Source organism: Chrysemys picta, chromosome 9 (assembly GCF_011386835.1).
Source record: "Chrysemys picta bellii isolate R12L10 chromosome 9, ASM1138683v2, whole genome shotgun sequence".
Lineage (NCBI taxonomy): Eukaryota > Metazoa > Chordata > Testudines > Emydidae > Chrysemys > Chrysemys picta.
Genome location: NC_088799.1, coordinates 5,336,098 through 5,349,962, shown reverse-complemented (window position 1 = coordinate 5,349,962; position 13,865 = coordinate 5,336,098). Strand labels below are relative to the sequence as shown.

Here is a 13,865-nt window from a genome sequence, read left to right as displayed (position 1 = left end):
GCAGGTGAGCCCAAAGTGGGCGGGTATAAGGCGCAGAATTTTAACAACGGCGCTAATGAACCTTTGCCACAGCTCCCCTAGGAATGTGGCGGAGCCGCCAGCACTAGCCAGCAAGACTGGATGGCTCTTTCTAAGAGCTGTGCTCTCGCTCCATCAGAAATGAGGGGCTGGATGCAGGAATCGCAGGGTGGAAGCCTCTGGCCTGGATGATGCAGCTCTGAGGAGGTGATTGTACCGGTCCCTTCTGGCCTGGGAATCGAGGAATCCCGATGCCCACCCCCTACGCTAATGGCCAGACCAGGGCGCCAGCTTTCTGACGGGCTGTGTTGACCCACCTGTAGGTGAGGGAACTCCGTGTTCCCTTTGTGCCGCTGGCTTTGCTCACTTCAGCAGCACTTCATACCTCCCCCAGGTTTGCTTTCAGGGCTGGGACAATTTGCTGGCTGGGAGCCTCATTCTGAAGTTTCATTTTATGTTCTTGAAAGAAAAAAACGAATTAAGCCCTGGATGCCATAGACAGACATGTTACAAACGTGACGAGCTGTCGAATACTCTTGTAAGTGTAACAGCCCCGAGCGACTACGCCAAAGACGCCTCTTTGGATGAACACCTTGGGCAGGGCCGGTGCTAGCCCCCTCCTCATCCCACACGGACCCTACGCCTAGGGGGGGACATTTTCCGCTATGTGTAGGGCACACTGGAATCCCACAGACGAGTTCGGCCTCCAAAACAGCCAGGAACAGGCCACAAGTGGCACCGGCCCTCTGCGTGAGCTGGTTTCCCTCCCTGGGCCCGCAGCCCGCTCGCTCGCTGCTCCTAGTGTTGCTACAAGCATATACGGCTAGTTTTTGCCTATCACCATGGCATCACGGTGGCTTACAAGGTCTGCATTGGGCCATCAAGAGCTCAGTAACAGAGGCTGGGCAAGATGTTCCTCTGTAGTGCCTCCAATCCAGGGAAACCAGCGTCCACCCACTGGGCCGTTAGGAACTTCGTGGCAGAGCGCCCGGGGGTGACTGGGCCCTGGGTCAGAGCGCTGAGCAGCACTGTCCGGCAGCAAACGGGCCCCTCGGGCTCTGGCCCCCAAAACCCACGGGCGGGTGGGAAAAGGAAGCTGCCAGTCAGCATGTGTCCGCAGGAGCTTCACAAAGAGCAGCGGAGAGCAGGAAACACCCACACGTGGAATGAGTCGATGAAAAAGGTGCGGGCGGGTCAAGGTGTGAGAGCGATTCAGTTCTACTTCACTTCTAGGTGAAAATCAATGTAAACGCGCCCACCCCCCCGTCCCAAGCATGGCTGACAGTCACGGAGCAGTAGCCAGCCCCATGGCCCCCCTCCCCAAGCCCTGACAGGGGCTTAGCCCAGTTCTGCACTGGCGGGCTTGGCCACGGTGACGCTGAGCTGTCTGGCGCTCTCGTGTCCCTGCAGCTCCTGCTGCAACGGGGCCCTGAGCTCAGCTGGCGCCACTGGACACGTGCGTAACATAGACACCAACCAAGTGTGTTCAGCGCCTCTCAGGCACCCGTCCCAGCCGCAGCGCCATGGGCTCCTTAGCCATGACGTGTGGCTCATGGGAACGAACTGCTGGAGCAGCCCTGGGTAACTGAGCCCTGGCCGACCAGCTGGGCCTCACACCAGGCCCTCAAGGCCAATAGACTCGTGCTCTTTGGGCCCAATGGGGTCAAGACTCAGGAGGTGCCCCCAGGCCCATCCCAAACCTAGCGGCAGGCCCCTCAAGGAATACCACGGCGCTGGGCGGTCCCGGCAGCACCTCAGGGGGCTGGGCCCCAAATCAGGGCTTTGTAGCACAGAGGCGACAGTTTGCCTGGCATGGGGGGGGGGGCGGCCACGTGAGCAGGGAGGGTCCAATCCTTACAGCTGGGCAAGAGGCTGCCACACAGTGGCGGATTAGCCAGGGTCCATGGCGACCCCGGTGGCTAGGCAGGAGGACGGGGTGGGGGAAGCTGCAGGGTGGGAGAAGCTCCAGCTCCCGGACCCTGGTCACTCGCAGAAGCGCGGGGGGTGGCGGGGGAAGCCCCAGCACCTGGACCCGCAGCCCCAGGACTGGAGGTGCTCTGGCTCCCCACTGAAGCCTTGCGGGACATAAGGGGGGACAGAGCTTCTCGATCTTGGGAGGGAATGGGGGGGGGGCCTGGGTGGAACAGGGGCAGAGCCCAGGGAAGGGGCAGAAAGGGGTGTGTGTCTGCAGGCAGAAGGGGTGGGGAGGGGTCCCCCATTTGCTCTGGCCCAGGAAACCTTAACCCGCCTCTGCTGCCACAGCCCCCCCCCCCCCCAAGCCAGCCCCAGCCCCAGCTCCCCAAAGGCCGCCCTGGGGAGGGGGGCACAGACCCCTGGGCAGTCTGGGGCCCTGGTGCTAAGCCAGCCCTGCTGTGAGGACTCACCTGTGGTGTGACGTCCGTTCCCACCCCGGCCATCCCTGCCCATTTGCCTGGGCCCGGGATCCAACCAGGGCGTGGCACACAGCCTGGGGCCTAGCAGATCAGGGGTACGAGCTGTACTGGGGGGGGGGCTTAAGGGCACAGGCCCACAATGCGCTTCACAGACATGGATGAGCTGGGACACACCAGTGCCCTCACTGCATGCTGCGGGAGGGGAAACTGAGGCACATTGAGAGGCCGGGACCTGCCCAAGGTCACCCAGCAGGTCCGAGACAGAATGGGGACTAGAACCCTGCGTTGCCGGGACCCTGCGCTGCTCACTAGAGCAGCCCATTGGCAAGGCGGGGTGTGTGTGTGTGGAACTGATGAGGCCCATTCAAGGGGCGATGCTCAGCTGGGGCCCTTTGCCGCATGTCAAAGCGAGTCACAAACTCTGCCCCAGGCCGGGGCCACGTGCCCCCCCCCGGCCCTTGGCCTCATCTGCACTAGCTTCCTCCACAGGCAGAGGGCATCCCCCATCCCTGTGCCCATGGACATCCCCCCATTCCTGTGTCCTTTGGCACTGCTCCCCACCATGCCCGTGGGCGTAGCCCCAGCCCTCTGGCCTTGTGTCCATGGCCCTGGCCCCATCCGTGTGTCTGTGGGCCTGCCCCAGCTCTTTGCCTCCCAGACAGTGCCCACAGGCACTGTGCCCAACCCTGTGCTCACAGGTGCAGCCCCCCCATCTCTCTGCCTCCCAAGCAGGGTCCATGGGCACTGCCTCCAATCCCTCTGCCCCCCCATCATTGCGCCTGCAGGAACTGTCCCCACCTCTCTGCCTCTCACACAGTGCCCGTGGGCTCTGCTCCCACCCCTTAGCCCCCCTAGGGTGCCCCCAGGCACTGCCCCAGCGGTGTGACGGACGAAGCCGCTAATATGGGACAGGAGTGAAGCAGCCTTGGGGAGGAATGCGGGGGGCACACACAGTTGGGCTGGGACAGGACTCCCCCTGGGGCTGATGGGGGGGTGGCTTTGGCCCCACAGTGAGCTCTGTGCCCTAGGATTCTCCCCCCACCCAAATCCCCGGGCTTGCCAAGCAAGTGGAGGGCAGAGGTGTGGCTGGTGCTGTCTGAGCCAGTGTCTGCCCTCGCCCAGCCCTGCCAATGGAGTGAGCCCGGGTTCCTCGCCCGCTCTGCCAGCCACTCCAGGGCCGGGCAGGACCAGGCTGAACGCTGCCCCCTGCCCGGGAAGGGCCGCAGGGGTTGGTGTGCCCTTCTCCTCCGGGCCCTTGGGCCTGCTGCAGGGCTGGTCAGCGGGATGCCCGCTGGGCCTGGGTGATGGCTCCATCCCTTTCATGGAGCTCGGGAGAGAAGAGCCAGGTCCAAGCTGAGTGCTGCTCTCTTCCTCTGGGCCCCCTGGCACCGGAGCGGGGGGCTAGGGGAGGCCGCACCTGAGCCCCCTTTGCTAGCCAAGGCCCAGGGGCAGGTGGGGCGCAGCACACAGCCAGGGCGGCACCGGGTTCCTCTCCAATAGAACATTTATATATATATATGTATATATTAAAATTACATTTCTCTTTACAAAACAATTCTCCAGCGAGCTCCGGGGCAACCCCCAGCGGGGTCCCGGGGGCTGCCCCTTGCCAGTCCCGAGCCCCGGTCAGGCTCTCTGCCAAGGTCCGGGCTCTCCGGCCAGCTCAATCCAACGTGGGGGCAGGCACCGCGGAGGTGGGGCGGGAGGTGCCCGCTCCAGGTCTGACTCAGCTTCCCGGCCTGCTGCCGTCACCGCCTGCGGGACAAGGGGAGCAGGTGAGCTGGGGGCCCAATCCTGAGACACAGCGGGCCCTCTGTGCTCACAGGGGTGCCCCACGGCATCAGGCTCTCTGGGGCTGAGCCCCACCGGCTGCCCGGCCAGTCCCTCCCTGGGCTGGAACATGCCCTTCCTCCCCTAGCCACGTTGGGCAGCAGGCTGTGCTCTGGCCCACCCAGTCCCGGCAGCACGGGCCCCTGGGGCAGCCGCTCTGCCATCGGCTGGAGCATGTGCTGGGGGCCCCCCATAGCTCCCAGGCCCTGAGCCCCTGCTCCTTCCCTGCTGGGCTCCACCCCCCGGGGAAACACAGATGGGTCCATTCCCCCATCTCTCCAGACCAGCTCTGCCCGTGCCCTGCCAGGGATGGGGGTCAGGCTCCGTGGCCACAGCTGCCCGCCTGGCGCCGATTCCGAGAGTGGCGTCCGTCCTGCCGGGCGACACCAAGCAGCCACGGGATGGAGCCTGGCCCGCCCGGGCGGGCAGCAGCTCTTGTGGTGCCCCCCGAGGGGCCCAGCTGTCAGGTTACAAAAGGGGGATCCCCGAGAGCTCGTGCTGAGGCTGCGAACCCCTCGGGGTTGCCGCGCCAGCGCAGGGGAGGGACTGGGAAAAGGGGGCGGCGTACTTCTGCCTGGCAGCGCTGGCAGGGTCCAGCAGGTGGCAGCTGGCCTGCTCCAGGTTCCAGTCGAACATCTCCAGGACCCGGTGGCACTCCCCCCTGGTCTTCAGGCCCAGGCAGAAAAGCTGCTCCACCTGCAAACCACAGGGCACAGAGGGTGAGTGGGGGGCGCCCCGGGCAGCGGGAGGGGTAGGGACGATGTCCACGCAGAATCCCGCCATCCCCCAGGAGCTGTGCCAGCCTGGCCCATGTATAGAGTGGGGCGCGGTGGGCTCTCCCGTGGTTCTTCATCCCCCCAGTGGGATGATAGGCAGACACGATGCCAGTGTGGGGGCGGTGGCACAGGGCTGTGCTGACTGTACCCGGGTCAGATGGGAGGGTACACATGCCCAGCTCTGCTCCTTGGCCCTCTGGCATTGAACGCCCTCCCGCCCCAAGGGATCAGGCCACCCCCAGCAGGTGGCGCTCTAGGCTCGGTGCAGTCACACAAGCCAGGGCTCAGGTCCCGCAGCCCCCCAAAACCCACGGCCCGTCCCTGCAGGCAGGGCACCAGCTGCTGCGGTGCCAGCCTGGGCCAGAGGACAGTGGTACACTGCTCAGGACACGGCCTGCGGAGCGGAGGAAGAGGGGGTCCCAGAGCTGCCCGGCCCCTGCCCGGTACCTTCAGATACTGGATGGCCCGCTGGACGTTCCAGCCGTGGTTCTGCAGGGCAGCCTGGCACTCCTCGGTGGTCACGCCGTGCACCATCTCCTGCACCTGTGGAGACGCACCCCGTGAGCGCTCGGTCCGGACAGGCTGGCACTGCCAGGGGGCTGGAAGGTAGCCGAGGGCTCGCAGGCCATTGAGTGGCGGGGAGCTGGGAGCTCTGCTGGGCCCCACTGAACAGCCTGAGAGCAGCAGGCTGAGGGCAGGGCGGGGGCAGGACTCTGGGCGGGCGAGTGGGCAGGCTGTCCTTGGGCAGCTCATTCCCCTCTGCACACGGGGCCAAGGGCTCTGGTGGCACTGGCTGGAAGGGGCTGGTTTCATAGGGCCAGTGCAGGGACGCGGCTGGAGTAGCCACCTCTGGGCTCCCCAGGCGTTTCAGCAGCACCCAAAGGCCACGTTATGGGCGTCAGTAAGGGGGTGTCTGGGCCCCAGCAGCGGTGGCAACGCAGCTCGGCGTCAGGGAGCTCCTTTCACCGTTTGGGACCATCAGCCACCCTCACGCCCCCGCTGGGAGGCAGCTTCACATCAGCCTCACTTACAGATGGGGAAACTGAGGCACACGGGGGCGGGAGAGACAGTGACTTGTCCATGGTGACAGTGGTAGGAAGAGAACCCAGGAGTCCTGCAATGGCTGGGTTGGTGGGGAATGGCTGCCCCCTTTCTAGCAGAACATCCCCTGTAGCCTGGGGCCCCCCCCAGACCTCCCCCGGCCCTGCTGGGCAGCGTGCTCTGTGGGGCCCAGCACCGAGAGGCTGTAATCTCACGCTGGAACAGCAGGTGGCGCCCCAGGCCTTCAAGGTCATAGGACTGAGCCCTGCTCCAGATGGTCGCTGTGGCACTCGCCAGAGACAGGGCCTGGCTTTGGGGCTCCAGCCGGGGAAAGGGGGTCACTCCTCCCCCCCCCCGCGAGCCGCAGGGCTTGGGGAGGGAAGCGCCCGAGTTGTCCCACCCCTGGCCCCGGCAGTCTGCTCCCCAACATGCCGTCCGGCGCTGGTGCAGATCTGCTCTTCGGCCGAATGGCTGCTGACCACGGACGGCTCCCCCCTCATACCTCCGGGGCACAAGCGGGGAAACGAGGTGCAGAGAGGGGGAGACAGGCAGTAGCACCCTCTCTCTCGGTGCTCGGGGCAGCCCTGGGGCTGGTGCCCTGTGGGGCCAGGGACCTGCAGTGCCAATGCCGTCACACCAGCTGCTCCCAGGCAGGGTGACCTCCCCCTGCCCCGGATGCTACTTGCTAGTGACTGCGCTTCGCTGGGCAGAGGCAGCCGCGCAGCCAACCCTGGCATCGGCGGGCAGGCAGCCAGAGCTGAGCCCACGGGTGCCCTTGACGTGACTGTCGGGCCCGGCGTGCCGGGGTAGGGCTCGGTGTCTGCCCCACCAGTGCACACGAGTGGCATGGGCACACGGGGTGGAGCGTGGGTGGCAAGGGAGTCACGTGGGTCCAACCAAGCAGGATCAGCCCCAGAGAGTCCGGTGCCGGGCACAGCACACAGGAGCGGGGCAGGCTGGCTCTGACATTAGCGCTGGCGAAAGGGGCTGGAGCCTGCAGCCCACTGAGTGGGTAGGGCACAGACATCTCACCCCACGCTGCCCCACAGCCGGGCACCCACCCGGTGCACCACGCTGCGCGGAAGCTGCGCAGGGTTCCCTCCTCTGAGGGGCTCGGTCCGCTCGCACCCAATTCATTCGCCTGCTGCCTCTAGGAGAGGGGCCTGGGGAGAGTAGGGAAACTGAGGCACGGCGAAGGGCTGGGATGCGCCCCAGGTGAGGCACAGCCCTGCTCTCCCGGGCTGAGCAGCGTCAGCTTCCCGCCCTGGCCCCTGGGATCTTCCCCAGCTGCGAACCCTGCTGGGCAGGGCCGGCCTCGTCTCACACTAGAGCTGGTGCAGGGCTGCGGCAGCTCCCCATGCGGCTGGGGTCAAGGCCCTGCCGTCGCTCCCGGGCTGGGCCCCGAGCTGGCCCCACCCCTACACTGGCTGGTCCAGCCCCCTTCGCCAATCGCCCCGCGAGGAGCCACTCACCAGTCGCACTTTCTCGGCGGCCCGGCAGCCATCGCTGCTGCTGTCGTAGATGATGTTCTGGACGCTGCAGGAGGCCCTGAGCGCCCCCCGGGGGCCGGGGTTGCTGTTGTTGGCCGAGCAGTTGGGCTGCTGCACCATGGGCCGGACGGTGGCGGTGCTGACCACGCGGGACGCCGGCTCCTCAGGGCTCCGGGCTTCCTTGAAGAACTTCTCGTACTTGTGTAGGTAGGCTGGGGGCTCGGGCAGCAGGTAGTAGTGGGTGTTGCTCACCTTCCGGCCGTCCTTGACAATGGGCAGGATGCAGGGGCCCCTGGCGCTGTCCTTGTCCTGCGCCAGGATGACCTTGGGCGTGGCGTACTTGGGGTCCGAGGCGAAGCTCTGTGTGGTGGGCATGGCCTTGCCCGGGGAGGTGGAGAGGGAGGCGGCCAGGGCCAAGGGGGAGCAGAGGCTGGCCCTTTGCTGCGGGGAGCCCACCTGCAGAGCCATGGGGCTGGGAGTCCTGGAGGTGGGCTGGGATAAGGGGTCGCGGGGCGGGATCTGGGGTGGCCGGTCCTCCTCGCCCCCTGAGGCCGGGGACAGCTCCCCCGACCAGCGCCCGGGCTCGTTCCTCCGCAGAGGCCGGGGCGGGATGGGCACGCGGGGCGGGATCTGCGGCTTGTCCTCGCCGGGGCCGGGCGCAGGGCTCCGGGGCACGTGCAGCCGCTTCATGCACTCCTGCTGCAGCTCCTGGAAGATCTCGGTGGTCTGCTCCAGGCTGGGCTGCTTGGCCCCATGGGGCGGCAGGAAGAGGTTGTCCTCCAGCGGCGCCACCTTCTCGTCCTCGTCCCAGGCTGGCCGCCCCACCAGCCCCTCCATACTGTTTATGGAGCACACCTCGAAGTCGGCCTCGTCCTGCGCCACATCATCGTAGGCCGGTGGCGGGGGCAGGGGCCGAGCGTCCCAGTCCACCACCGGGGTGGGGTGGAGGGGCCGGGGCAGTGACCGCGTGGGGCTCTGGGGGGGCGTCTTGTCCAGCAGGGAGAAAGCCTCCATGGCCAGCCTGGCGAGGGAGGGGGCGCCCAGCTCCCCGACCGGCGAGGGGGTGGCGGGGGGCGGCTCGTCCCCAAAGTCAATCAGTGGCGCCTCGCCACAAGAGGGACCCCCACCCTTGGCCCGGCTCAGCTGCCGCTCGCCCACCTTGGTGCCCGACACCCAGGCCGACGGCTTCACCAGCTTCAGCCCCTTCGGGGGGCCCGGCTTCCTCAGGCACAGCCGTTTGAGACCCGTGGAGAGGGAGTCGTCCTCGCTGACGGGGTCGTAGGAGGGCTCTGGAACACAGGAAGGGGGAGATCTCAGCATCGCAGGGCGCCCATGGGCCAGGCACTGATGGGTGACTCCCGCACCTGCCTGGCATGGGAACAGGCCCTGCTGAGGGCCCCTTCCCCAGGCAGTACCGCGCCCAGCCTGGAGCCCCAGTGGGATGAGGGGCGCAGAACTCGGGGCCCCTCCCCAGCTGGATCCATACTGCGGGAGGAGGAGATGGTGTTGCCCCCGGCGTGGGGCTTTCGGGGCAGTTCAGCATGTGCCTGTGAGGGGCTGAAAGTCCCGACCCGCAGCCTCCTGCCATCCCAGCCGTGGGCTCCTCAAACCCAGCTCCGCCAGCACCCCTCAGTCTGGACCCGCAGCCCCTGCTAACCCAGCCCTGGGCTCCCCACACCCAGCTCTGCCAGCGCCCCTCAGGCCTGACCCGCAGCCCCTGCTAGCCCAGCCCTGAGCCCCTCCTGAGCACAGGCTTAGAATCACAGAATCATAGAAGATTGGGGTTAGAAGAGACCTCAGGAGGTATCTAGTCCAACCCCCTGCTCAAGGCAGGACCAATCCCCAACTAAATCATCCCAGCCAGGGCTTTGTCAAGCTGGGCCTTAAAAACCTCTAAGGAAGGAGATTCCACCACCTCCCTAGGTAACCCATTCCAGTGCTTCACCACCCTCCTAGTGAAATAGTTTTTCCTAATATCCAGCCTAGACCTCCCCCACTGCAACTTGAGACCATTACTCCTTGTTCTGTCATCTGCCACCACTGAGAACAGTCTAGATCCATCCTCTTTGGAACCCCCTTTCAGGTAGTTGAAGGCAGCTATCAAATTCCCCCTCGCTCTCTTCTGCAGACTAAATAACCCCAGTTCCCTCAGTCTCTCCTCATAAGTCATGTGCCCCAGCCCCCTGATCATTTTCGTTGCCCTCCGCTGGACTCTCCCCAATTTGTCCACATCACTTCTGTAGTGGGGGGACCAAAACTAATACTCCAGATGAGGCCTCACCAGTGCTGAGTAGAGGGGAATAATCACTTCCCTTGATCTGCTGGCAATGCTCCTACTAATGCAGCCCAATATGCCGTTGGCCTTCTTGGCAACAAGGGCACACTGCTGACTCATATCCAGCTTCTCGCCCACTGTAACCCCCAGGTCCTTTTCTGCAGAACTGCTGTTTAGCCAGTCAGTCCCCAGCCTGTAGCGGTGCATGGGATTCTTCCGTCCTCTCCCCCCAGCTTAGTGTCATCTGCAAACTTGCTGAGGGTGCAATCCATCCCATCATCCAGATCATTAATGAAGATGTTGAACAAAACTGTCCCTTGGGGCACTCCGCTTGATACCAGCTGCCAACTAGACATCGAGCCGTTGATCACTACCCATTGAGCCTGACAATCTAGCTAGCTTTCTATCCACCTCATAGTCTATTCATCCAATCCATACTTTTCAAATTTGCTGGCAAGAATACTGTGGGAGCAGGGCTGGGGCACCCAGAGCTTTGCTAAAGTCAAGATATATCATGTCCACGGCTTTCCCCATATCCATAGACAGTTATCTAAACATAGAAGGCAATCAGGTTGGTCAGGCATGACTTGCCCGTGGTGAATCCACGCTGACTGCTCCTGATCGCTTTCCCGAGCACAGGCTTCCCGGATGACGGGCGTGTGAAACTGAGAAGCAGCCACTGGGGCTTAGGAAGGGAGGCCACCGAAATTCAATGTTCACTCCTGACCCACGCAGGATCTGAACCCAGGACCACCATGTCTTCACCCCCTACCTTGCCCTCCCCAGTCTCTCTGTTTAAGCTTTGGCTGGACCAGGTGTCCCCGAGCTTTGCCCTAGAGGTCTAGGTATGGGGTCGGCGCTCACTGCATGCATCCAACACCCCATGCACTGGGCTCTGCTCCTCGGGGGCACACCCCTGGAGGTGCCAGCTCTCACCGCAGACCCTGCCCGCCCAGCGGCCTCCTGTCTGCTCTACCTGCCTCCCGCCCAGCCCAGAGGTTAGTACATGCAGCAGAGTCCAGGCCAGTGAGAGCCACGGGGCAGGGGGCGTTCGGAGTCGCCAGCGGGTTGGAAGCAGAGAGGGGCCTGAGTCACTGAGCCGAGGGCTGGTCCCACGGAGAGCCCAGGTGCGTGTGCCAGTCGGGTGTGTCTGGTGGTGGGAGAGACCGGGGAATCCACCAGTCTCTGCCACGGCCGGCCAGCTCAGCCGAGAGACCGAATGGGGCAGGGAGTGTGGACTCACCTCTGCCGCCTAGAGGGGAGCAGGGCTGGGGCACCCTGAGCAGGGCCATGCGGGGAAGCTGGCACTGCCCGCACTCTAAGTGCCCTCGCTGCTGCTCACACAGGGCGTGTGCATGTCTGTGTCTATGCGCGGGGCTGGCTGGCTGGCTGGCGACAGGGCTCTCCCTGTGCCCCATGTGCCCACGCTGGCTGGCAGCCCATTGGCACTGGCGTCTCGGTGCCGGGAGCCAGGCCAGGAAGCCCCCCGCATGCCCCCATACCTGGCAGAGAGGAGTGAGGAGAGAAGAGAGAGGAGAGGAGCAGAGAACGGCCCGACTTACTCGTAAGGAGGATGGCCGGCTGCGGTGGCCGAGGCGGTGGATCCCCTGCAGGAGAAGAGAGAGGCCCCAGAGGAGAGAGGAGGGGTTAGCTGGCAGAGCGCAGTGGCAGAGAAGCCAGAGGAAGCAGGGAGGCAGCTGGTTCAGTAACGGAGCAGGTAGCAGCAGCACAGCCTGGCCGGGGATCCGGCTGGAACAGCTAACGCCGGGTTTCTCCGACGAGGCCCCTGAGTTTGGATGCCCCACTGGAGCCAGCTGGGCCGGAGCCCTCAGCTCCACCTGGGTCACTGGGAGGGCCAGGGCTGGGGGCTGGCACTCGACCAGCTCCGCGAAGCAGCCGCAGTGGAACCATGGAGCCGGTCGAGCGCCGGGGAAAGGCTCCCTTGACAGAAGGGCGGAAGGTCTAAGGCCGGCAGGAGCGACACGCCCACTTCGCTGGGCACGCTCGTCCCTGCACCCACGCTCTCCTCCTGGCACCACGTGGCCTGGGAGCCCAGCCAGGGGCCACCTGGCATCCCACTGCAGCTGCCCTCCCCTAAGGGGAATGAGCGGCCTGTGGAGACTACAGGTCCCAGCAGGCAAGTGCTGGGGATGGCAGGCACCGGGGTCCCAAGGAGCATTGCATGCTGGGACTCGTAGTTTGAGGTCCAGGACTCGTAGACTCATAGACTTTAAGGTCAGAAGGGACCATTATGATCATCTGGTCTGACCCCCTGCATGCTGCAGGCCACAAAACCGTCCCTACCCTTCCCTTGACTCTGCTGATGAAGTCCCAAATCCTGTGTCTTGGTGACTTCAATTGGCAGAGAACCCTCCTGCTAGCGATCCCTGCCCCATGCTGCGGAGGAAGGCGAAAAACCTCCAGGGCCTCAGCCAATCTACCCTGGAGGAAAATTCCTTCCCGACCCCAAATCTGGCGATCAGTAAGACCCCGAGCATGTAGGCAAGAGGACTGTTGCAGGCCATGCGGCATGGGCTGCAGGCGTGCCTGCCTGGGCAGCGCCCCGCAGCAGGATGGCAGCGTGGCTTACTTTTCGCCCGGCTCGGGAGCTGGGTGGGTCTGGCTGCGTTCAGGTCCACGCCTAGCACGTCGGGAGGGTCCATGGGGTTTCCCAGGTACAGCCTGTGGAGAGAGAAAACACAGGACGGTCAGCAGCACGCCCCACGCCAGGGGCTCACCTCTCCAGTGCTGTGGAGAGCCTGGCCCTTGGGCACTCCTGGCACCCGGCCATATGACGCTGCCCCTCTCAGGCGAGAGTCCAGTCCCATCCCCTTGACTCAGGGGCCTGGTGGCTGAAAGGCGCAGCCCCATCTGCAGGGCCCCCGAGGGCGGGAGAGCCAAGTGGTAGGGCCAGGGGGGCTGCTCAGGTCACCCCTGGGCTGGCCCCAGAGACTAGCACAGCCTGCTAACCCCTCCTGGCCGAGGAGCCCCCATTTTGCCGCCCCTTCCACTCTCAGGTACTAACCGTGGCTGGCCCTCAGCACTGCCAATCCGCAGCAGCTGGCAGCCCCCGCCCATGGGGCAGGGCCAGATTCTCACCCCCGGGAACAGGTGAGGGATGTGGCCATGGTCAGACAGGGTGTCAGTGGCAGAGCAGGGGATCGACGTGGGGTCCCCAGAATCCCAGCCTCGTGCCGTAACCATGGGCCACCCGGCATCTCCCTGGCCTTGGTGCGTGTGTGCCCGGGGGACCATATACTCAGCTCCCATGACAGCCGAGGTCACCAATATCCAGCTCCCACAGGCTGCGCCCTCTGGCAGCTCTGAGGATTTCACACTCCCCTGACCCCACTCAGACCATCTCCAGAGCCCCTCCCCCAGCTCCATCCCCATGTGCTGGCTGGACTGGGCCGGGCCCCCAGGAGCAGCCAAGGGCCAGGGCACAGGGCAAGGCCAGGGCCAGTGCTCAGAGATGGCAGTGCCAGGGCTGGGCTCTCCCTGGGGGAGCTGTGCCAAGCAGGGTGTGGTGGGAAAGTGCCAGGCGAGTGAGAGGGAGGGATCCGGAGGCCTGGGTGTAGGTTCCCTCTCCCTGGGTACGCGTCGGCCTGGATGCCACAGTCCCATGCTTCGCACCTGGGCAGGGCAGTTCAGGGCTCCTGCTGGGCAGGTCGTGGGAAAGACTTGGGGGAGATGCAGAGGGTGATAAAGATAAGCAGCAGGGCAGGGAGCTTAGTGCCAGAGCGCAGCCAGGCAGGGGTTGGGTATGGGGCACTGGCGGAGCTGTGTATAGGGGCCCAGGGCTGGCCTAGCAGGGAGCTGCGGGTCGGGATTGGGGGGCACTGGCAGAGCTGTGTATAGGGGCCCAGGGCTGGCCTAGCAGGGGGCTGCGGGTCAGGATTGGGGGGCACTGGCAGAGCTGTGTATAGGGGCCCAGGGCTGGGCTAGCAGGGGGCTGCGGGTCGGGATTGGGGGGAGCACTGGCAGAGCTGTGTACAGGGGCCCAGGGCTGGCCTAGCAGGGGGCTGCGGGTCGGGATTGGGGG

At 65.0% G+C, this 13,865-nt stretch overlaps 2 protein-coding genes across 13 annotated transcripts in view; both read right to left on the bottom strand.

The window, feature by feature from the left end:
* The window catches only part of FYTTD1 (forty-two-three domain containing 1), a 208,279-nt gene that overhangs the window by 138,624 nt on the left and 55,790 nt on the right, over positions 1-13,865 (bottom strand). The gene's annotated exons all lie outside the window — the stretch shown is intronic.
* Positions 1-13,865, bottom strand: part of TNK2 (tyrosine kinase non receptor 2) — an 82,301-nt gene that overhangs the window by 13,294 nt on the left and 55,142 nt on the right. For 6 of the 12 annotated variants that reach the window (XM_042843906.2, XM_042843907.2, XM_065557561.1 and 3 more), the window contains 6 exons: positions 12,414-12,505; positions 11,326-11,430; positions 7,531-8,837; positions 5,465-5,560; positions 4,810-4,937; positions 3,883-4,166 (listed from right to left, as the gene is read on the bottom strand). In XM_042843906.2, coding sequence (XP_042699840.2) covers positions 4,160-4,166; positions 4,810-4,937; positions 5,465-5,560; positions 7,531-8,837; positions 11,326-11,430; positions 12,414-12,505 — 1,735 coding nt within the window. In that variant the 3' untranslated portion in view covers positions 3,883-4,159. Of the gene's footprint in view, positions 1-335; positions 478-3,882; positions 4,167-4,809; positions 4,938-5,464; positions 5,561-7,530; positions 8,838-11,325; positions 11,431-12,413; positions 12,506-13,865 lie in introns of those variants that run through there. The other 6 variants (XM_065557562.1, XM_065557559.1, XR_010590539.1 and 3 more) reach the window with 5 other exon arrangements.